This window comes from Leuresthes tenuis, unplaced genomic scaffold, assembly GCF_036924035.1.
Source record: "Leuresthes tenuis unplaced genomic scaffold, fLeuTen1.0.hap1 SCAF_5, whole genome shotgun sequence".
Lineage (NCBI taxonomy): Eukaryota > Metazoa > Chordata > Actinopteri > Atheriniformes > Atherinopsidae > Leuresthes > Leuresthes tenuis.
Genome location: NW_027325359.1, coordinates 6,566,655 through 6,589,603, shown reverse-complemented (window position 1 = coordinate 6,589,603; position 22,949 = coordinate 6,566,655). Strand labels below are relative to the sequence as shown.

Here is a 22,949-nt window from a genome sequence, read left to right as displayed (position 1 = left end):
TCCTCAACCTGTCCCCTTCAGTGGCAGTGACATCATTTAAATCATTTAAATCCTCGCCAACATGACCTATGGCAAGTGACCCATCATTCTAACGCTCACACCTCCTTGTGAGATGGCTGCTGAACTGCTTATTTAGCAGAAAATATCAACCGGCTAACTATGTGATTTATTCAAAATTATTCCTCTACGGTGCTCCTTCACACAGAGCATTTGCCCATAGTTCACAGTGGTCCAGGCAATTAGGAGCAGGCCACACCTCTTCAGGAGACAGAGCACCTGGCTGCAGCAGACAGACATAAGGAGGAACAGAGACGAGTGGCGCGCAGCTTTCCACGATGGGCTGGAATAACTAAGCAGAGCGGTGAGGGAGAGGGAGAGAGTGAGGAATGCAAGCAAGGCACTTTAGGATTCATTTAGGTTCCCCATCTCCCTGGTCACTTTATTAGCAGTCTGGGAAGAGTGATGCATGTCCCAAAGCTATGCAAAATGCATAATCAAGCATTTAAATACACACCATGTGGATGAGCGTGTGCAGCGTGCATGTGTGTGCACCTAAGTGTGCATGCATACTGAACTTTTGGGAGTGTATTACATAGATGCACAATTACAGGCACGCACACACACAAAATGCTTACCACTGTAAAACTTCAAGGTATTCAACAATTACACTTTTAAACCAATAGTCACACTGAGCCTCCTTTAGTATTCCCACAAGCTGCATTGGAACAGTCACCTGTGTAATGTAAAGAAATGCTCGTTGGTGTATTACAGTAAAACCTATTGTAGTTTCTGAGCCTTTTTTGGTCACTTTTAGGAGGAATCAGAGCCGGGTGAATTCTGAAATAAAAAGGGGGTTTCCTTCTCAAATTTAAATCGCAGCTGCGCCCTCTTTCAATCCTTCCTTTCTGCTCTTTTCAGTGCCAAGTTGAGATAGAAAACAGTTGAAGATGAGGGGCCTTTTTATTCCCAGTTCAACGACAAGCAGCAAGTAAAAACAAACAGGCAAATAAAGAGAGATGGGAAGGTCTCCCTGGAGATGCAGACACACAATACTAATATGTGAGGAAAGAGAAGGATTTGCACGGTGCTGTATGCTGGAAATAAGGGAGAACCATATCTCTCTCAGTGGTTTAATGGATGCATCTGAGGAGAGGACTCAGAGAACAGAGGGAGGTTGAAGAGCAGGTGTAGTTAATAGGGTGGCCTTGTTTTTGACAACATTACGGTTGGTGGTGAAATCCTACCTTGGAAAGAAATCAAATTAAGTTTAAAAATGGCTAACTATGATCTACTGGGCTCTGTGGAAGAACGGGAGAGGGCTACAGTTCTGCTCACTGACCTGGGAAATAGGCTGCAATTTCCTCAATCATTTTGGGAGTAAAAAGAAGGGGAAAATGTCAGGGAATCAGAAGGTGAGCGGAGAGGGCACAAGTCTTTTGAGGCCTTTCCAAATTATGTAAAAAAAAAATAAAAATAGTAAAACCATGATGTGAAAGAGAATAGAGAAACAGCAACTAAAAGAGCAGCATCCTGAGTCCCTGAGGGGCATGAACCAACCAGGTCAGCATTTCACATGTGCCACTTCCTTTCGGTCTCAACGAGAGGAGCGTGGCTGTAGCGTGGCATGGCACCTTGGCCGGCGGGGCACGGGGCCTGTCAGACTGAGACACGAGGTTACGCACTGTACAAATAGACAAATACAGGCATACATACAAGCATGCACCACTTTTCCTCTCCAAACCAGACAGAGAGGGAGTCGTTTTTTGTAAGAAATGTAGGACTCGCCTGGAACTTTGCCTCATCTAACAGTTGTACGTAGGCCGTGACACATAAAGACACAGTATTGTATGATAAATATCATACCATGAGCAGGGAAGCAATGTAAATTAGTAATAAGGTGTAGCTAGAAGATATGGGAGCAGCTTTATAAACTGATATCTCCTGCTCCACCATCTGTGTGTCAGTCCAGTTGCTCCACCTGAAATAGCAGAGGCTTGGAAAGGAACATTGTGTCTCACTGATCCCGACGTTACCTTATCCTCCTGCATGAGAACCAGTAAAACAGTATCTGGGTAGATAACATACAGAATAGTTATTGTCCATCCATCCATTTTCTATACCCGCTTAATCCATCGGTCAGGTGGACCGGGGGGGCTGGAGCCTATACCAGCAGTCGAATAGTTATTGTACAGATCTAAAATCTTGACAATAATTCAGATCATAAACTAGAAAATACTTGTTTGTTGTAGAGGGTTTTCCTTGCTTGATTTTCCTATTCAGTGCAGGAAGTGTCAGGCTGTCTGTATGAATGACCGCTGCTTATCAGCTCTGTCTGCCTGTCTTTCTTTGCCTCTCTGGCCTGTGCTAATGTTACTGTTTGACATTGCAAGCAGCAGAGTTTTTTGTTTCTGTTTTTTTTTTCTCCCAGCAGCCTCAGCGGACACTGAGCTTTAGCCTAATTGGTTCCAGAGCAGACCCTGACAGAACTCTCCTCAGCGGCATGCAGCCATATTAATACCCCCCTGCCACGCACACACACACATACAACAAATACAAGCACAGCAATCAGTGACTAACTCGCTAATTAACGCCCTTACAAAGCATCTCATTAGCATGTGTTGTAGAAAGGGCCAGTGAGGGAAATGAGCATTTTAGATAAAAAAAAAAAAGGAAAGAAATTACAAAAGAAGACCATGGACCACATGTGTATGTGTATGTGTTGTATTCTACTCGGGGGCCAAGGGCCTTGGTTGGCCCACCGAGTAGTACGCTGCTTCTCAGGGGAGTCCATTACAGCTCTCTGAGGGGAATATTGGAGTAGAAGATAAGCATAATTTTTAAAAGCAATCAGGAAAAATAAATCTTTGGCACGCAGGCAACACTTTAATTGTTAACCACCAACTTAACCTGCTTTTTCTGTGAGTTGAATGGGAGATGGATAGGTCAGGGGATGTTAGTCAGTAGCACGTAGTTAAAGTCCAGGGCAAAGGCCATGAGCAGCAGAGTTGGAAGGTTTTCATAGCAGAGCTCCAAAAGAAATCTAAAAGGACAATGTTAGGATGCAAAATGCACTGTAATCAATAGAAATGCATTTTTTTGTGAACATAAATCAAAATCTATGGCTCTACAAATGAACAGTTCTTTCCTCTTTGTCTCCGTCTTCCCATTTTCTGCCCTTCCTCCATCTTTCTCAGGACACATCTGCTGCTTAATACCCTGGTTTTACGGTGCCTTCATCACAGCCTGTAAAAACAGCCCTCTTTGATCCCTATGAAGCCAGCCAGCATCAGGTTTATTGTAAAACACAATCATAAGGTAAATGTTTATCTCCTCTTTGCCACAGTCAACTCCCCTAATGAGCCTGCTGGAAGGGTTTTACTCACAGCCCCAATAGAGGCAGAAAAACCAACACATTCTGCTCAGATTAAGACTGCACATGAGATGCAGGCAACACTTTGATTCAGTGATGATATTTGGCAAAACATAAAGAAGTAAGTGTGTTACAGATGAAAAAAAAAAACTCCTATATAGCTAAAGATTAGACAAAGAGCACGGGACAGACTTTGCTCTTCCAGGAATTTTCTGTGAAGTGTAAATGTTCTGTTTGTACTGTACTGGCAGAACACAGTATGATTGGCTGGGAAGGATAAGTCCTCTGACCCTGCTCTTCCCGGCCGTTCTGACCTGCCCATTATCCATCAGCGACCCGACCATTATACCCACTGTCAGTACACGTTGCTGCGCTGAACCGCACCGCCCTGGGCTGCGAGCAAGCCATCACTCTCACCTCTGAACGGCAACACGAGCCCACACAGCCAGTCAAAGAGCGAGAGTTAGAGTAAGAGAGAGTTCAGAGTAATAGTAAGCAGGTAGTTGGAGGTCAGAGGTCTCGTGCAATCGGGACAGCAGTTCCACTCCTGGCAGCCAGAGCGGAACTCTGAGAGGGACCTGGAAGTAGATAGGGTGACCTTTTGTACAGAGGACCCCAAAATATACCCTCTTATCAAAATGACCTTAACACTGGAGCATGGGAAGGTAAGCAGAGTCCATCCATCATCTTAAAGATTAATCCTCCTCTCTATTCTTCTCCTGAATCTATTAATAATGTCGCCAGAGGGGAGAATTTGCGGCAAAGATTTATTCTGATATTGTGACTTTTATTCATTAGCCTATAAAGGGGGGGTTTCCTGAAAAGGAAATAAGGGGAGAGTTGCGGCAAGGCTAATTCACTACTCTGGCTCTATTTAAACCATATCAAACACTTTTAATGTAGTTCTTAAATTTGCTGAAGATTCTACACAGAACATGTCAATTTATCACAAAAATGGACGATTATTCAAAAATCGTCCATTTACTTTCTCACAGTCATTTATTTTCTAAAAGCAATCCTAAGCAATATTCCATTAGCTAAGTTACCGACATCTTGGATGAATCTGTTGCAGGTGTGGAGCTCAAAAATCAATTGTACTACAAAATCTGGTACTGGGATCAGAGCTTTTCCTCACTCATTTAAACAAAGCAGTGCATTTCACACAGTGGAGCAGCTCTGACAGCCCCAGGGGCATACTTCAATTAGAGACTTTGGCGAGTTTAAACACTGCAGATCTACTCACGCTCAAAGGCGTTTGTCTCCCTCTCTCCCCCTCTCTGCTCATATCTGCGCTGAGCACTCACTCTCCTCCATCTTTAAGTCCTGCTCTCTGTAATCAACCCAGTGCTAATGGCTTATTCTTTCTGCTCCAGCACCCACATTTCGCTTGTTTATTTTCCCACACTCGTAAATCTAGAGACATGTCACAAGCGCAGCGATATTAGAGCAATAATCTCAGGTAATTATCAGATGCCCTCTCACTTTTTCTCCCTCTGCCTCCCTCCATTTAACTCTTGCTTTACACAGAGACAGGAGCTTCCTCGTTGTTCATGTGAACTGTGAGGAGGGAGGCACTTTCTGAAAACATGAACACTTTAGCCTTTACTGTTACTGAGAAAAATGTCTGGCTGAAATGTGCAGAATTATGAAAATGTCCTCCTTTTATGTCACTAGCTTGTGAATTAACACCACATTTGCCAATCACATCGAAACTATCTATCCCTGTATTGTTCCTTATCCAATCTTATCAGGATTCAACAGTTACTTTTGAGCCCTGAATGTTTGGATAAAGTCAGTGGGGCTACATGATGAGATTAATTCGATTATAGCTATAGTTGGACTATGCTCCTTATTTGGGCAAGGGCAATTATCCAAGTTTATATAGTGGGGATTAAATGGAATCATTGGCACAAAGCATGTCATACACCGGTACGATAGGTGGCGCTGTACCCATTTCAACTAATGGTAATAGAGCCACTTCCGGTTGACCTCTTCACCACCATCAACAACAACAACAAACTCAGGCATTCGAGAAAGATGGCGAATGAAGAGCAAGATGAGGCTACGTCCCTCTACATTTTGTTTGTGATGAGCTGGTTATGGCACAAACGCGATGCACAACGGCGCTCTTGGTTGCAATGATTATGGAGGAAAGACACCACCGCTGATCGTCTCCTTCGACTTCTGGGTCACGACCCTGGGAAAAAATCTCGAGCATGCGCAGAACACAAAGTCCAATTCCCAGTCCAATTCACCGTATACAAGCACGTTTAGAGCGATTATCAACCGAGTTATCACAGGGTCTTAATCCGACTGCGAGGAACCAGATCTGGTCCAATTTTTAGTCAGACTAAGGTGTATACATGAACTTAATAACTCAGTCTTATTGTAATTTAGCCATTAATTCGATTCTCTACAGTGCCATGTCAATGTCATGTCATAAAAGGGAAACATTAGATATTTAAATAGTTTGGAACCACAACCCCAAAGTGAAAAGGGTCAAATTCGAGAGACCTCCATTTTTCAGTAGTAGTAGTTCGATCCCAAACTCCTTTTCCACACGTCATAGCGTCCTTTGGCATGACATCAAACCTCACCATTGATCAATGCGCTAATTGGCACAGAAATATGACTGAAAATTTGAAAAAGTGTTGTAGTAATGTGTTGAATGGATAAGGGTTAGGGTTATACAAACTACTTGGCATCCCTACATTAAAGTAACCAGACGTCCCCAATTTCCAGGGACAGTCCCCGGTTTGGGTGACCTGTCCCCGTTCAAAGCTGCCCCCGAAAATGTCCCCGATTTTGACACTGAATGGGGGGAAATGCACGCAGACTCAAACACCAGTTATCACGGTAGGCATTTAACGCATCGCCAGAGGAGACGTCGTATAGCGTACAGACGCAGCAGCGTCAACAACAACAATCTAGAGGCGGCAAGCAGGAAAGAAAAGGAGACCAGCGGCCGCAATAAATGGTATGTTGTGTATTAACTTATTTATTTAGTGTGAACTGGCAGTAGACTTGGCTGTGAGTGTGAGTGAAGTGATGTAACATTAAAGTAAGTATGATTGTTTATCTGAATTGAAGACCCAACGTAACGTTATAAAAGTCAGTGAACGTTAACATTACGACACTGTTTTCATATCTGTCATTAGTGAAGCTGTGACGTTAACATTAGCATGAGATTACCAGGTGTTGACATGCTTTTCTCGTCTTCTCCTCTGCTCTTATTCTACCCAGGCTCCTGAGGTGGAAGTGGATGAGTGAGGAGATAACTGTGATGTCACTAATTTTTTTTGATTGACACCTTTTAAGTCATAAATATCAGTTCTGACCAAAAAAATCCATCTTAACTTATATTGATATTTTTGTCTTCCTCAGTGGATGGACGGTTTGTGATGTCACCCATTTGTTTGATTGTAAACTTTTGTGTGATAAAAGCTGGTTAAAATACATGAAAAAGTACTTGTCCCTGTTTTTTATTTCATGATGATATTTGATGATTTTTCACCGGCACATTGAAAATGTCCCCGATTTTCATTTCAGAAATCTGGTCACCTTACTCTACATATAATGTATAATGTATTCCATTTATTAGCCACTCAGACAGTCCTCACTGTTTTAGGATCAGCTCATTTTTTACTTGTCTATCTATGGGATTCATTGGGTGTAATATGGCGATATCACTTGACTCCAGACCCTTTGGATTCCAGAAAAATATTCAGGGTTCACGTAGACTGTCACACTTACCCACTCCTGCTGTATGAGGCTGACTGCCTTGCTGGCCCGGGACAGGTTTCGACATGCCAGGATCACATGGGCACCATGAAGAGCAAAAGACCTGGCTGTCTCAAAGCCTGAGACAGGAGGAGGGAGGCGGACATGCAGGGAGACAAAGGCAAGAAGGGGAAAAAGAGTGAAACCGAGCAATGCTTCAAAGATTTGATTTTTTTTTTTCTGAAGATAACTTTGATTCTTTGGGGTTGAATCTAATAAGGTGGTGGTGGTGGGGGCATGTGGGTGCAAGTTAAAATCCCCATCAATTTTCCATATAATTTATTTTATTGAGTAACCCAGTGGTTGAGCAGAGGAAGTTAATGATTTCTCTCTGAAGTGATGAAACTGATTGAATCATTGTGCTTCAAGACTTCTTCGTCTCATCTTAGATAAAGTTTTGGGTCAGAGCAACAGCTCTCCAGCACATATCGCTGCTCCTACGGTGTTAGAGGAAGGGAGGTCAGTCGCTCGTTATGTTGATAATTATACAGTGAATACAGGGAAAAACATAGTTCAAAACAAAAAGTAGTGAGATGAGCAATCGAACAGACAAGCCAAACTGAACCTCGGTGTGATATTTCAGTACATTAAAAGGGTCTCTGATAAGGGCATTTCTCCCATGAAATGACGTCCACAGATACGCCCAGAATTTATCAGTCCAACACTACTTCATGGCTCCATCCAAATCACGGAGACACGATAAAACTGACAAAAACCGAAGATAGAGGGAGAGAAGTTCATTTCTAAATTACAAGTCTAAATGGGTCATTTCATCCCGTAGGTTGAATTAATTCATGAGATTAACTTTTTTCCCATCACCATATTTTTATTTCTTTTGACATTTACTATCCCTCAAAGTGTCATGAAGCAGTTCGACAGCACGGAGCTGCATCATATTTTTCAGTCTAAATACTCTGAATACAAACCACTACGATACATACCCACACATACACAGAGCGAGCGTCCTGATTGACAAACTGACAGGCTTAATAATTGATTGTGGCAAAGAGGGTGTGAGAGGCAGAGCAGTAGGCAGAGTGTATCAGAGGGTGGATTAATATGGACTGTAATTAGATTATATGTCTTAATCTGATTTTCATTAAGAGCAAAACTGGGAGGCCTAATTGTGAGGAGAGTGTTAAGGACTAATATCTATTAAAACTCAAAATTGGAGTAGGATTGGAAGCCCTTTCTGACAAGTGAAGCATGGAATGAAATTATATGACACCTTATTAGGTGTAATGGAGGGGACTGTGGCTGAGAGCGGAGATCATTTCACTCACAGGAAATGGAAATGAAAATAAAAACAACAGGACAGAAAAAATAAGAGAAAAAAAAGCAGGCGGCGTGGCAACCAGCAGTTGAATTTGTTTGCAGGTATAGCAGCAGAATTTAGCAGAAAAAATCATTTAAAATCTTCTCAGAGTTAAAATGTCATCTTTTCTCTACAACTTTATCTAAAACTAATACTGAAAAATAACAATCAGGGTTTCCCACCACATATCTTTTATAAAAGATTCCTGATTCACCGCAGTTGCGTGAAAATGTGAGCGCATCCTGTGGAAATAGACTCATTCTGTGGAACTTTTACGTATCAAACACACACACTCTTGGGAGCAATAAAGGTCACGCACACCATGACAAACGCATCGGCTGCTTCAATCATTCGTTGAACAAAAGCATTGAGAAATGCTATGCTAATGATACTGTGGTAAAAGCTTTGGCATCAGAAGTACTCCTTAGCAGAAAACATTTTTTATGATGTTGTACCTCATTGTCTTAATTCTTTGACATTTGCTTGTTGTAATTTTGGGCCACTTTTTCCGTACCAAATTCCTTCATCTGCGAGATGCCGAGGGGCTTTCTTACAAGTCCTTCCCATTTCAAATCCATCACAATTTTTGTGGCTTTTACCTTTTATATTTTATAGATCATTAACTAAAGCCAAGAAGTTTACCCAAAGATGAGGTGAACTTACTGCTAATATCCAAACCAGCACATCCTATTAGCTTATATACAATACATACATACCCATACACATATAGACACAGCAAAATACACTTTGTGCATACCAATATATACATTTAGCTAGTGGGTGTGCATTTCTACTTGAAGAGATTTCTCTCTGGTTTATGCAAAAAACTGCAACTGCAAACAACTCAATGTTTGAGTCAGTCCCGAGAAAATTATTTGCAAAGATCTGGGGCCAGATGCACAGACGATGCATAGACACAAAAAACACGTTGAAGCTTTCTCCTCCACACAAACTGGTATCTATAGAGGACGTTTGACGCATTTTTGTCACAATGTAACCCTGATATGAGAAGAAAGCCGAGGTAGGCGACATGATTTACTAACTTAACAAAACAGTTTCACAGAGCTTGCGTGGTATGATATGGGTGTTTTAAATAACTGTTGCTTGCGTCATGTGTGACGGCTGTTGGAAGACTTCTCTAATGAGACTTTAAAAAAAGAAGAATGATAATTCTTAGACATTGTTCTGACTGTCTGGTACAAGATCGTCTCGTGGGCTTCCACAGGGCTGTTTAAGAAAACAGCAACATGATCCACCTGTACAACTGCGTCCTCCTGATCACCTCCAACCAAGACTGAACACTATAAAGGTTTTGTGTTCATACGCTCGAGGTAAAACAGGAGTTATCCGTCTGATACACGTCTGATTTATGATCAAACCCTTTCTTCTTTTACAATCTCTGCAAGATTGTTTGCTCTGAACTTACTGAGCCGATCACTTGTTACTTTTTAATTCAAGTTTTCGTTCCGTTTGCTCCGTTTTACAGAGCCGAGATTAACAAATAAAACAGATTTTCTTTTTCTCTGATTGACTGACAACTTCATAATCTCTATAAAGAGTGAAACTGGCCTCTTCTTTATAGTTGCTTTTATCATCATGTTTTTTTTAAGTTGTGGTTCAAACAATGTCCACAATATGTAAATGACAAATTAGGGGAAGTGTCCACATCCTTTTAAGGCAAAAAACTGGAGCAGAAATATGCATGTAGTCTGTTAATGACTGAAATTCATGCATAGCTCCCTATGCATGAATTTCAGTCATTGAACACGAACATTTCTGCTTTTTTGTGTATGCATAGTTTTATAGCTGTGATTCTACACAGAGTTTTATGCTTCTGCTTCTTTCTGGCCTCCAAAATAGGTCGAAATTGAACAATCTTAATCATAAATCAAATGTACAGCTTTCATTTTACCTATGAGCATGTTTCTTATGAAAAAGCTTCTTTGTGATGTGACATTTTTGGGGATTTGTGTCAGATATGATCAAAAGTGGGGAAAAAAAATCAGATAGTAGGTGTTGGGTTTTTTTTTTTTTTTTACTTTGCAACTTATTCCAACTCAGGAACAAACAGAAGAAAGAAATGTCCATGTATTCTCATTTTATTAAACGTCTATCTTTGATTAGTGTTACCAATGCACTGAGGCATTTTCTCAGATTTTGATGCTTTTTCTGAACAAAAACTTAAAAATAGGATAAAGCCACAATTAAGGGATGGCACAGATCTCTATAAGAGTTTATGTTTAAGGGGGAGGACATATTGGCACATCTTAAATACTAATTGGGCATGCTATGTTTACAATTTAAAAAAGGCAAAATCACTGATGACTTTCGTCAGAAAAATATTGAACAAAATAAAAAATAAATGGCTGGTTGAATTCATATGAAAAGCTCTAATGCTTAACTTCCTGAGGAGTAGTCTGGCATTGGGGTTGTAGTATCCTTAGAATTCATTTATAGAGTTTTTTTTTTTCAAACACTGTGTTGTTCAAAAGCATTTTTTTAGCCAGTATAAATTGGACAAGAGTAGTGGCTTCTGGTAAACAACAACACTCACTTGTTGTGTGTACAAACCATGAAAGTGAAATTAATCGACACAAGTGTTTTCCATAATGGAGAACAAATTAGAATATGGCAGCAACAACAGCAGCGGCACCGAAGCCATGTATTTGCAGTGACAAATAACAAGGGCTTGACATTAATTGTGAAATAACGAGAGTGGCGTCGCTGTAACAGAAACTCCCTGCCCCCTCACCCATGTTACCAGTGGAGAGGGCCGCAATGAAATTAGTTCTTGGTCAGGTGTACAACTAAAGGAGCCTGTTTCAGCATTGTATGCTGATGATGGTACATGACAAGAGGTCAGACGGGGGTTCCTTTTGCTCTGGTGGATCGACAGACGCCATAAGCTGTTATGTAACAGACAGCGGGCTCGCTGGGCTGCAATACTTGCCCAGGTTTCTTCTTTTATTGTCTGATCAGGCCTCAACATGGTAAACGCAGAGATACAAGAAGAGGAGCGATTTTAAACGCTGGGAGATGAAGAAGACGACTCCAGTCTGCTGAGGCTCCACAAGGTAACAGAAATACAGTAAATGGCTCAGCCTTTGTTGAAATTGTGTTTTACTGTAAGGTATAAAAAGCAGAAAAAATGAGTAAAATGTCCATTAAGCAGTGAATGCTCTTCATGGTACATTAGGACCCTGGCCCCACTGATATCCCACAATAATGAGTGTGATTTAGTGATTTCACGCTTTGTTTGTCCTCCCCGGCCCGCCACCTCTCTCTGGATCCCCCCCTCGTACACAGGTGTATTGGCTCAATGTAATGAGATCATTACCAGCATCGTCGGTAAACGTGTTTATTTGGCAAACGGACCTGCCCGCTCCTTCTCTCTCTTGATCTGCATCCAAACAGGCATTTAACTAAAATAAGCTCCGCCGTAGAATTGGGCAAACACAAGTCAATTTAGATCATTACAGGCCTGTGGGCAAACATGTCGAGTTCCCACAATCCCCTTTTCGCCAGAGACGAATTTGTGCTTGAAAGAACACAGAAGCAACACAGCCTATGAATGGACAACATTTCACATAATCTTAGTGGATTATAAGGCATTTTGAACTATAATGGATAACACAAAACTAGCTTGTGCAAACTATTTCTTAACAAATAAATCGATAAGCGAATTCCATTTACAACTCTACTGAGCTCTGTCTTTATCTTCTGTTCTCAGTTTGATTTATTTATAACAAACTATGGGCCTTTGAGTTAGAAACTGTTTATAAATTTAAATCCTGATTTATTACAGGTCTACAGATTGCAACCAGCTACATGTGACCCAAGACTGCCACTAAACTGTAGCACCTAAAATGTTATATTCACCTCATGAAACCCATCTAAACTCTCCCCTAACTCTAAACCTGCGTCCAAAATTACTCCTTAACTGTACGATGCACAACACTTACTTCCAAACATTTCATTTGAGTTGATTCCTACAATTAAGAATGAAAATTCCTAGTGGAAGAAAAAAATAAAGGACACGCACTCTGCAGCGCTTTACTTCTTAACAGGGGAAAAACAACAGGAAAAAGAGTAAGATGGTGAACACTAGTTTCAAGCTCACTATTAAAAAAAAGGCTTCTTCTACTGTAGACAGAAAGCAGCGAAGGAATGAAAAACTGTTTTCAGATACAGATTCCAGACCATCTCTGTGGTGAGTGCGCCTGTTCCTGCTGCTTGTGCGTAATTCTTGCTCAAGAAGTGAGCAACGGCACAAAGTCCACGACTCTTTCTGACTTTTAAGATCCCCTCTAATTCCCCTCCATTAGTCCAAGAGGAGGGAGATGTCACCCCAAAAGTGGAATGTATGGTTAGTAATTACAGCCCAAGGTTGAGCTGTTCCAGCCGAGAGCACTGGAGTGGTTCTATCACCCCTCCCTGTCCCCTTCTGCCTCCTTCCTACCCCCTCCTACACCGTCTCACCATCCATGCAGCGCTATCTGAGGACCCTCCCACCCCCTTCTCTGTCTCTGACCCTCTGTGTCCACCTCTAACTCCCTAAACAATCTCTCATCATGGCCCCACACCACACTGGACACCGCTGGTCCTCCAGCAGCCAACCTCACAGAGGAAAGAAGGATGGGACAGTAAAGTTGATAAACACATAATGCACCCAATCACACACATGCACAAGGATAAACCAACACCCCCCCTGCAGAGAGCATTAGGGCTATTTTCATCACTGTCATCAAAAATCCCCCCCATCATGTAACTTTCATCCCCTCATCATCCGCAGACTGTAAACTCGATAGATCTATAAACTACACACACAATAACTCCATACCCCTTCGTTTTATTTTACCTACAGCCTTTAACCACATATATGTATTCCATCCTCTCTCTCTAACCACTTCAGTTCTATTATATTAGAGCTGTAATCATTATTGAACCCCTCTAGCCTGCAGCATAATACTCTTTGCATGTTACACCAGTTTGAGTCTGCATAGCAAATTTCATCCAAGGTTAATAAAGTTGAATAATTTGACTAACCAACCATAACTGGTTCTCATTACGTAGCCAATAAACACATTCATCAGTGAGGACATGAAATGCCCGATGAAAAAAAATAAAACTCTCCTTCGATTTCCTCAGCGGTTCAGCTCACGAGCTGACACACAGGAGGAGAAGGTGCAGGACACGGGCCGGCCGCTCCCCCAGTGGGCGCCCACCCAGGCAAAAAAAAACCCACAGAGACCCTCTGGTTGTAAACGCAGATGTACTCTGGATGTCAACTAAACCACACGCAGCCACTCAGAGATGCTCAGTGACACACACACTGAGGCACAGACACCACATGCCACCCTCACCAGGAACATCTTTTTATCCATCTAATTCCTCCCACTATGAATAATGCATCTCCCTCCTTACTGAGGCTCGGGTTTAACGCATCACTGCGCGGGTCTTTAAGGGGGTCCTTATTCATAAACAGTAGTGCAGTAAATACCAGAGCTTTGCAGCCAATTTAATAGCAGTTATGCTTAACAAATCTGCCTCAATCTAATGATCAGCCACAAAGCTAGGCTATGGGTTTAATCTGCACACAGAGGCTCCCCTAGCGCTGCGACTCACTGAATATGCTTAGGGATCTCTCCATCCAGAGAGAGGAGAGCACCGGCCTGACACTTAATCCACACCGCACAACACTGGGATCAACACAAATATAGAACAATGTTAGTCTTTCATGAATAAAAATAACATTGAAAGTCCTAAAACACTGCAGGGACGATGTATAAAGATGCAAAAACATCATGGTGCTCTCTTTCCCAAATCCTTAAACTCCCTGTCTCCTCCGCCTGAGTCCTTTCTGCCTCTTATTCCAGCACAGACCATGCACTTACCTCAATACCACGTGGATTTCAGTGCACGCATTTACACTGAGTAAAGCTTTGCAACAGCAGGTATTTCTATGAGAAAGAAGCTTCGTGCAGATAAAATTATAAACCCATCAACATAGAAAAGAACCAACACTGCCAAAGTAGAATATGTGAGAGTATAAAAACCTTAAAAGATAAATGACTATGCAATGAATCGCATATTTATACAAGTACACCCTTTTGGAAATTGACAAAAAAAAAAAAAAAACACCTGAACATACATTTTCTTTGTTTTGAGCAATTGATGTGCTGAATCGGCATAACAATAAATAAATAACACATGGGGGACAGTTGCGCCTGCCTGAATATTCTATCCAAGTGAGACAAGGGGTCAATATGTTATTTCTGACCACTATTAAACATATGTTATGTTGACAACATGGCACCAGGAGACTGATGATGCTCCCCTGGTAGCATGACACGTATATGTACATACATTTCCCAAAAGAGCTGTCATGGTGCAAATATGACTGCGTGGGCTAATAGACGAAAACACAAATTCAGCTTTGCTTTGACCGGGATGATATTTTAGGAAAGGGCCTGAACTAAATATAGATTTCTATACAAATGTGAGGGTTGGAAGAAAGGCACACTTTTTTTTTTTTTTTTATTTCATTTTAGAAAGGAAGTGTTTTGGCTCTCAACCCAGAAGGGACAGAGATATCATGACAATGGCTCCTTAACGATAACTGTTCCGTGCACCCCCAGCCAGTAAATAACCTGAGAGTTAGTTGAGAGCAGGGAATTAGAGCCAGAGCAGGAGTGCGTAATGGGGATGGATAGGAGGCTCAGGCCTGGGTCACAGCCGCTTAGGAATCGATGCATAGGTACAGGTGTACCACCACAGGTCTATAAGAGTAAAAAAAATAACTCTGAGAAGAAAGGGAAGAAAGTAGGAAGAGGACAACTGGGGGCAAAACAAAGTACGATCGTTCATTTCCATTATCACAATTAAAAATCGCCACTCAGGTCGGTACTGGTTTTTAATTTGCAAAAGAAAGCAGAGAGAGGAAGACTAATGTCGCAAACAGAGTGCAGTGATGGTGCTGGCAAGACCAACTACATTACTGTCTCACCTCCCAGCACAAGTGCAATGGAGCTTTAAGGCTGCTCACCAATCCAGAGGCTATGATATTTCACGCATAAATAAATTCATGTATGTGCTTTTCATGTTCACGTGCATTAAGAACTAAATTAAAGAGCTTAAATGTAAATTTTCTAATTAAATAATATCCTACCATCACTAATAAAAATGTCACATGTCCTGTGGAAGAAATAAGCACTGAAGAAAATGGAAATAGTCTTGACTCTTGGATTAAAACACTATTGATGCCATTAAAATGCTAAGTGGGTCCAACCAATTGGCATAACCACATTTCACTTTAGGAATGTCAAAGGAGTACACGACAAGTAGCAATTACTATTAGAATACTGTTAATTATGGCTGCTGCATATTTAATGCGTGGCAGAGTAAAACAAAGGTTATGTTAATATGGGTTTATTAAGTATTCGCACACTAAAAATGTGTGTTGTCACTACTTGAGACAGTCTTGAGAAAAGCTGCTTTTTTATTTTCAAATGAGCACATTTCTGTTTGCTAAATACATCACAACAAATATGGATTATCATTTTCATTATATAGTTTTTAATGAAGACAAAAATGAGCACGTGAAGAATTTAACAGAACATTTAAAAGCTGAACAGCAGCCATCGTGGACCTCCTGTGCCCTCTTGTGGTGAAACTGTGAGCAACCGTCTCCGTTCTCCCAATGCAATCCTTTCCCATCGCCAGCAGTACAATAAAAAGGACTAGTAATCTTATTTTTTCAGAATTACCCACCATCCCAAAAACCTTTCATTGATTATTTTGGGTTGTTGAGCGCATTTTTTTTGCCTCCCTAAATGTTTTTATTGGTGGAGACTGAAAAGGCTCCGTAAATTGAAAAAAGAAAAAAAAAGGTTAACTTTCATCTTATCCATGCATTAGATCGTGGTTCTGGAAGGAAATGTATGTTTCTTTTCTACAATAATAAAGGAAGAAATGGCTCTAGTGTTAAATGAGGCCCTTGAGAAAGAAATTTCTATGAACTGAGCAAATATAGCAAATATATTTTACTATCTTTCTCGTGCCACATTTTAAAACTTAACTCTTGCTGAGATTACCATTTCTGTTTATACCCAAAGCTTTTGGTAGTCTAATTGTTTGTATCGCATTTATGGAATTCATTTATCTTTATCTTTGTGTTTCGTGATCGTGAACCAGCTGTCAGCTGACTAATTTGCCTCATTTCACACTGCATTTATTAAGTTAATCAAATAATTTGACCGCAAGCGGAAATGATCACGGTTCACAGTTTTCCAGTAAATCATGTGAAATAAAAAAAATTTAAAATACCTTCTGTCTATCTCATTTTAAAAGTTCTAAAACAGTTGAAAAATGTTGGACATGTTTGACATCTTTGTTGTTCTATTTTATCACCATTTAAAAGAGGATTTCCAAAACCTGAACAGCGCCAACGGTGTGCTGATTTTGGTAACATCTGAATGAAGGCTTCTATAAGGTGGCAGGACTCTGCACTGACCGAATGTTGCAGTAACACAAAATGTCACAAAAATCAGTGCATGGGCCGAAAAAGCTTTCAGCCTCGTGTGATGCGAGAGATCTTTTTTTTTCAGCCTGATAGGTGACATTTGTGGAAATCAAAAAATATCTCATAGGCCATGTCAGACTGAATAAATCCTTACCAAAACTTATGAATTAACTGAGCCACCCTGTGGTCTGCCAGTCTCCATTTCATTCAAATCTATGCAGCAGATCGTGAGATAGAAACGTTGTGCACTCGTGGCGTCCTCTAGAAGCAGAGCAAAACACCGTTTAGTTTGTACACGAAGGGAACACTCGTTTCAACACTTCAGGCGTGTTTGTGAATTATTGTTTTTTTTTTATTGGTAGTTTTTCAAAAGTATGTACTTTTAGATACAAGCCCAATTCCAAAAAGAGTGTGACGTTGTGCGACGTGTGACAGTCATTTGCACATGTCACAAATCAATCTTCTATTAATAATAAAAGGTAGAAAATAAATCCAATGTTGAAAGTGAGACATTTTACAATTTCATTCAAAGTAGCTTGTCTTAGAAAAAGTTGGGACATGGCCATGTTTACTGCTACGTTGCATTCCCTCTTCTGTTAACACTGGTCCGCAAACGTCTCAGAACTGAGACCAGCTTCTGGATCTTTGGGAGAGGAATACGGCCTTTCTTTTCTGATATAGGACTCTTTCTGCTCAACAGTCTGGGTTTCTTTTCTTTGTCGTATTTCACATTTGATGATCATGCCAAATGTTTTAAATTGTTGAAAGGCACGTCAGATCAGCCTAAAATCTGTATCCACCTTTGCAGGCTTTAGAACTGAGCGCTGATGATGAGCCGATTCGTGTTAGCCACCTGTTGCTAATTAATGCCATTAATTGCAACATGTTCCTCTGTTGCTGTTTCTGTTTGGTGCTGCTTGCTTTTCCAGCCTTTTCCTGCCCCGATCCCAACTTTTTTGAGATGTGTTGCTGCCATCAATTTTCCCTGAAATAGCACAATGTCTCACTTTAAACATTCAATATGTTTGTTCTGTGTGAATAAAACATTGGTTTGTGAGATCTGAATATGGCTGCATTCTGTTTTTATTTACATTTTACACAACATCCCAACATTTTTGGAGCTGGGTTGTAATTATAAATTGTCTTATAAGATCTTTTTTCAAATTGGCTACTAAACAGAGTGGCATGTTAAGATTCCCTTAGCAACATATTATCAGCTACGTATCATAAAAAAGTCATCAGATCATCATGAGATTTCATGTTTCTTATGTTTCGCCTGCATAAACGCTTAACGAAGATGTAACTAAAACGATTGTTCAGCTGAGATGTACCATGTGCCGACAACACCTAAACATATCCCACTTTCTCTAAAGAGCACATGTATGGAATTGAAAACTGAACATGCACGATTCCTTTCTCAGAAAGCATTTTCTAACAGCAGTGTTTTTACCCAAATTACCAGAGGGAAAACTCTCAGAAATAAAATGATGATGATGATAATAATGATTTCATGTGGTTGCCCAAAGTTAAGCGGCGTTCACTCTTCAAGTGATTTAACAAACGCTTTCTTCATTCCCATAAATGAGCTGGTCCACGTTCCCGAACCTGTGCCTGATACAACTGATCAGGGAGTGAGGACCAACCAGATTTTGTTCTCGGTTAAGTTTGTTTTGGGGATTTTTTTGGACACATGAATAAGAGTTAAATAGCAAATGTGAAAATATGTTCTTTAATAACAACATAATGTTTTGTTAAAACCAAAATTCGAGTCACTAATGTTTGCCTTCATATAGACCTCTGGGTCTGCACCAGACGTTTCAAACACAATCGCTCCACAAGGTATGGCGGCGTCACAGTTCCACAGTGGTTAAACAACATACTAAATCAGAGCAGGGATCCTACTTTCTACTTTCAGTTGTGTTTTGAAGACTCTGTCTAAGTCTCTCCTTACACCTCTGCTCGGTCCTTTTAAATACATTTAAAACTTAATGCTTAAGCCAGGGTGGCTCGCTGTGTTGAAGCTCGAATGCAGTTCCTCACAAGTAAGTCATTTTAGATCTGCAAACATCTGCATGTATGTATGTAGAAAATCATTTTTAATAACATCATATGTATGTAAGTTGGTATGCATACATACACAGACAGAGGAGCATCAAGGTCAGGAAGGCATTAAAGTTCACAAGGTTCTTTGGTGACTGAAGGTCCCCAGGCTGTTGTAAATCTATGTATTACAGCGCTGCCTTGCAGTATCACATAATACACACACAGCAATTACACTGCTGTGATTTTCCTTGGGACAAAGAATTTGAATATAAAGACAATTAACGATTTTATGTTTATTTGATTTTCCTCACGCTGTCATTATCTATCCCGAACAAAGCAGCAAGTCTGAACAAATGGCCACTACTTGTGCTAATTTAAACTAAAGCTTAAAGGAAATACATTTGTTTCCAGACCATTATATAGCGAGCCATGCATTTGCTGGGTACAAATGGACACCATTCATTACAGTTAACAATGACATCCAATTCAGCCTTGCTAATGAACTTCAATACAGTCATGTTCGGTATTAAGGAGTGATTTGTTGAGTCTAAGTGTATCATTTTGGAGGCTAATGTTGATGAATGCCTGGTTGTGGAAGGATGGGGACACGCGGGGAGTAAAGGCATTCTTGTGAGGCATCCTTCTCCTATAGTACACCATCACCACCTAGTGGTATCTTTCTGGAAACACATTTTCCTAAGAGCTGACAATTTCCAACCCAACAAAGCATCGTCAAAGATACCATCACACTCACCAATGCCACAGTTGCCGCCAGTAATGACAACTACTTTGTCAGAAAAGTCACGACCCTGCAGAATCTCCAAAGCGGCGGTGTTCCCATCATAGCGTTTCGGCTTCACCAATACGTCCTCCACTGTAAACGCCTGCCGCGGGTCAAAATATGTGGTCCGCTTGTTAATGTGACTGAAAGCAATGAAGAAAACGGGAATTATAGTAGCAATACAATCCCAGGACTTTACAGTCTGGCATGTCAAACAGAGGCTAAATAAACACAGCAGCAGCTCAATCATCAGTCAACTTACTCAACATAAACTGTCTGTCCTTTTTCATCAGTCTCCTGCTCCCAACCATAAGGTAGATCTGTAGGAAAGCACCGATTTCTATTTTTCTGTAACAGCCACAGTACATCGGACTACACATTCAAATATTTGCAACAAATGAAAGTTGTAGTAAAACATATGTAGCACTTTTCAAAATGAACACAGGGAAGATGACATTTAACAAGGCATCTGTGTGGTGACAGATGGGGGTAGTAGTGCCACTATAACACCATTACAAAATCAATTAAAGTAGTGCTCAGATGAGCTGAGAGGAAACATACTGATTATGTGACTGAACTCTATGTCCTACAGTACATGGATCATTTAAAACAAACCTCCAGCACAGCGTTTTTTCTTTCCCGTCTTGGGATGCTCCCACTGTGTCTTCATCTCCTCGTGGCTGTTGGTGCAAAGAGAAAAATTTCAGTTTGAAATTGCTCATTTGCATCTGCGGTCACTTGGTCGGTTAATCCTTAACAATTAAACCAAATTTGTAATTAAGAAAATAGAAAAAGACTAAATGAGTTAACGATATGCTATTTGTATAAGTAAGAATTTAACTGCTGGCATGAATGTTTCTAAGTTTAGGCATCTGTGGTAAAATTTTCTTTCCGCCCATAGAACCAAGGTTATTTCAACATGGCAGGAAGTTAAAGACGACACATGTTAAACATTTCAAAGAAGATTATCTTCTTATTCCTGTCTTTTACAGTTTGAAAATATCAAAACATAATAATCAGAGACATGTTCAAAATGCATCAAAAACACAAGTCATGACTTACTAATCGAACCTGTTTCAGAGACAAAGAGGTGTTCTTTTCATGAAATTCTGCACTTTTTGTTTCCAAACAAACCTTTACCCATTGCTGAAACAGTTCAGCTTTAACTTCATCAGTCCAACGGACGTGTTTCTCAAATACATACTTATCTAAGTGCGCATCTTCAAACTACTGGTGAATTTTTTAGTGAGGGCACAGAGGGCTCTTCTTCTGATTCTGCTTTTGTTGCACAGTAGGAAAGCACGCCATCACTCAGGAGTCTTAATTTTCTTGAAGGTCTTTTGCAAAAAACAAAAAAGATTTATTTCCCTCTCTGACACTCATATGATTGGTTCTCTGAAACTGGTGTTCCAGATCTCAAATTGCCCTCCACTGTTTCTATACACAGTCAGTTGTTAATGGCACTATAAACTGCAGGATTCCTACCTGAAAACATTTGCCAGCTGTATGCTCGTATAACTCTGTCTTGGTTTATAGGCGTCAATTATTTTATTTTCAAGCCAACTGCTGAGAGAAGTTCACACTTACTGATGGTTGGGAGAAGGTTTAAGGGAGTGGACATAAAGTTTTTATATGTGCATCTAATGTCCCTCCCTAATGAGAATTTTGAATCTAGAATCTTATCTTCAGATGCCAAACGTTTGCATGGTGGTCCTTTCCTTTATTTCACTGAAGAATTATATGAAATGAAAATTATATTACGTTATTACTTAAAATGTTAAAAAAAATACTGTTTGCTTTTGTGTTTAGTTTAAGGCCTTTTGGAGATCAGTTTATCTTTCAACCACTTAACTTTTCACACTAAAAAAGAAAGAAATGGGGTGCCCAAACTACTGTATACCACTGCACATACACACGCAAATAAAAGGACAGAAAATAGAGTATTGATGCGAGACAAATGGCATCATATAGGTCTACGGCATGCGATCTGACTGTGAGTGTCATCGTGATAACTGTAACTTTCAGTGGTAGACATACACCTTCATCCCCAACATTAAAACCACTGGCAGGTTAGGTGAGAAACAGTTCTCATCTTGTAACAATGCAAAATGCAAGACAATTATAACTGCTTCAGAAGGCCTTAAAGAACAAAAAGACAAAAAGGCTGGGGTGTTGATCTAGCCTCCAAACTCTCCAGATACTGATCTAATGAGATCTGACAGCAACAGTGGGAAGCAAGCTCAAACCCCAAAGACTCCACCCCACAATCAACAGGGCCCAAAGGATCGGTTGGTAACAAGCCACCACCAGAAACTCCGGGACACAATTAGATCTTCTTTGTCTACCCTGTGATTGGTCCAAAGCCAATTAGCAGCATGAAGGGAACTTAGTCAATATTAGCCGGCTGTCATAATGTAACGACTGATCAATTAAACCTAATGCCGTGCTGGCTTTGTGCTTTCCTTAACAGCCACATTTTTCTGTCTTCAGCACAGTATGTGTTACTACTTAAACAAACCTTGCAGTGTCCTATCTGTGAGGATAATTTGATAATCAAATAACACCTTTATAACAACGAAAATGCAGTCACTTCATTATGCAAGAATAATATGACTCGAAGTAACAGAGCCCAAATAGGGTATTTCATGTTAGATGTTTTCTAACAAAAATTCCCAGAAAACGACGATGTGAGTCCTAGAGAATTTTTCGTGCAGATTTGCACTTTTGAATTTAGAGCTTTTCAAAAAACACTGTAGCTAGATAGCTGTTTGACAGTTAACGTCAGACGTGGGGCTTACTTACTTTGCATAGTAGACCCAACCATCTTTCGTAGATCTCTCTTCCCATCCAGGTGGTAACTCATCCTCACTATCTGTATCATCCATGCCAGCGTACTTTAGAGCTGCCATGGTTCACGTGGTTCACGTTGCGTATACGATGGAGTTACGGGCACAAAACCAGTGACAAACTGGTGCTCTGTAAAAAAAAAAATGAATGCAGATGTCACACCAAACAAGCGTTCCCCAACACTTCCGCAACAACACAGTGACGACTGCCGAATTGCCATGTGGGAAATTGAGTCGGATGCTCCATGGGTGATTGGGACAGACTGCCTCTGATTGGCTGTTTCGTTGTCAGG

General features: G+C 40.6%; 1 protein-coding gene across 1 annotated transcript in view; it reads right to left on the bottom strand.

Moving 5' to 3' along the window:
* Positions 1-22,924, bottom strand: part of wwox (WW domain containing oxidoreductase) — a 137,054-nt gene extending 114,130 nt beyond the window's left edge. The window contains exons 1-5 of the mRNA XM_072385663.1: positions 22,613-22,924; positions 20,426-20,490; positions 20,073-20,130; positions 19,784-19,953; positions 7,124-7,230 (exon numbers count right to left, since the gene is read on the bottom strand). Of these exons, the coding sequence (XP_072241764.1) occupies positions 7,124-7,230; positions 19,784-19,953; positions 20,073-20,130; positions 20,426-20,490; positions 22,613-22,719 (507 nt within the window). The 5' untranslated portion in view covers positions 22,720-22,924. The remainder of the gene's footprint in view (positions 1-7,123; positions 7,231-19,783; positions 19,954-20,072; positions 20,131-20,425; positions 20,491-22,612) is intronic.
* Positions 22,925-22,949: the final 25 nt, after the last annotated feature.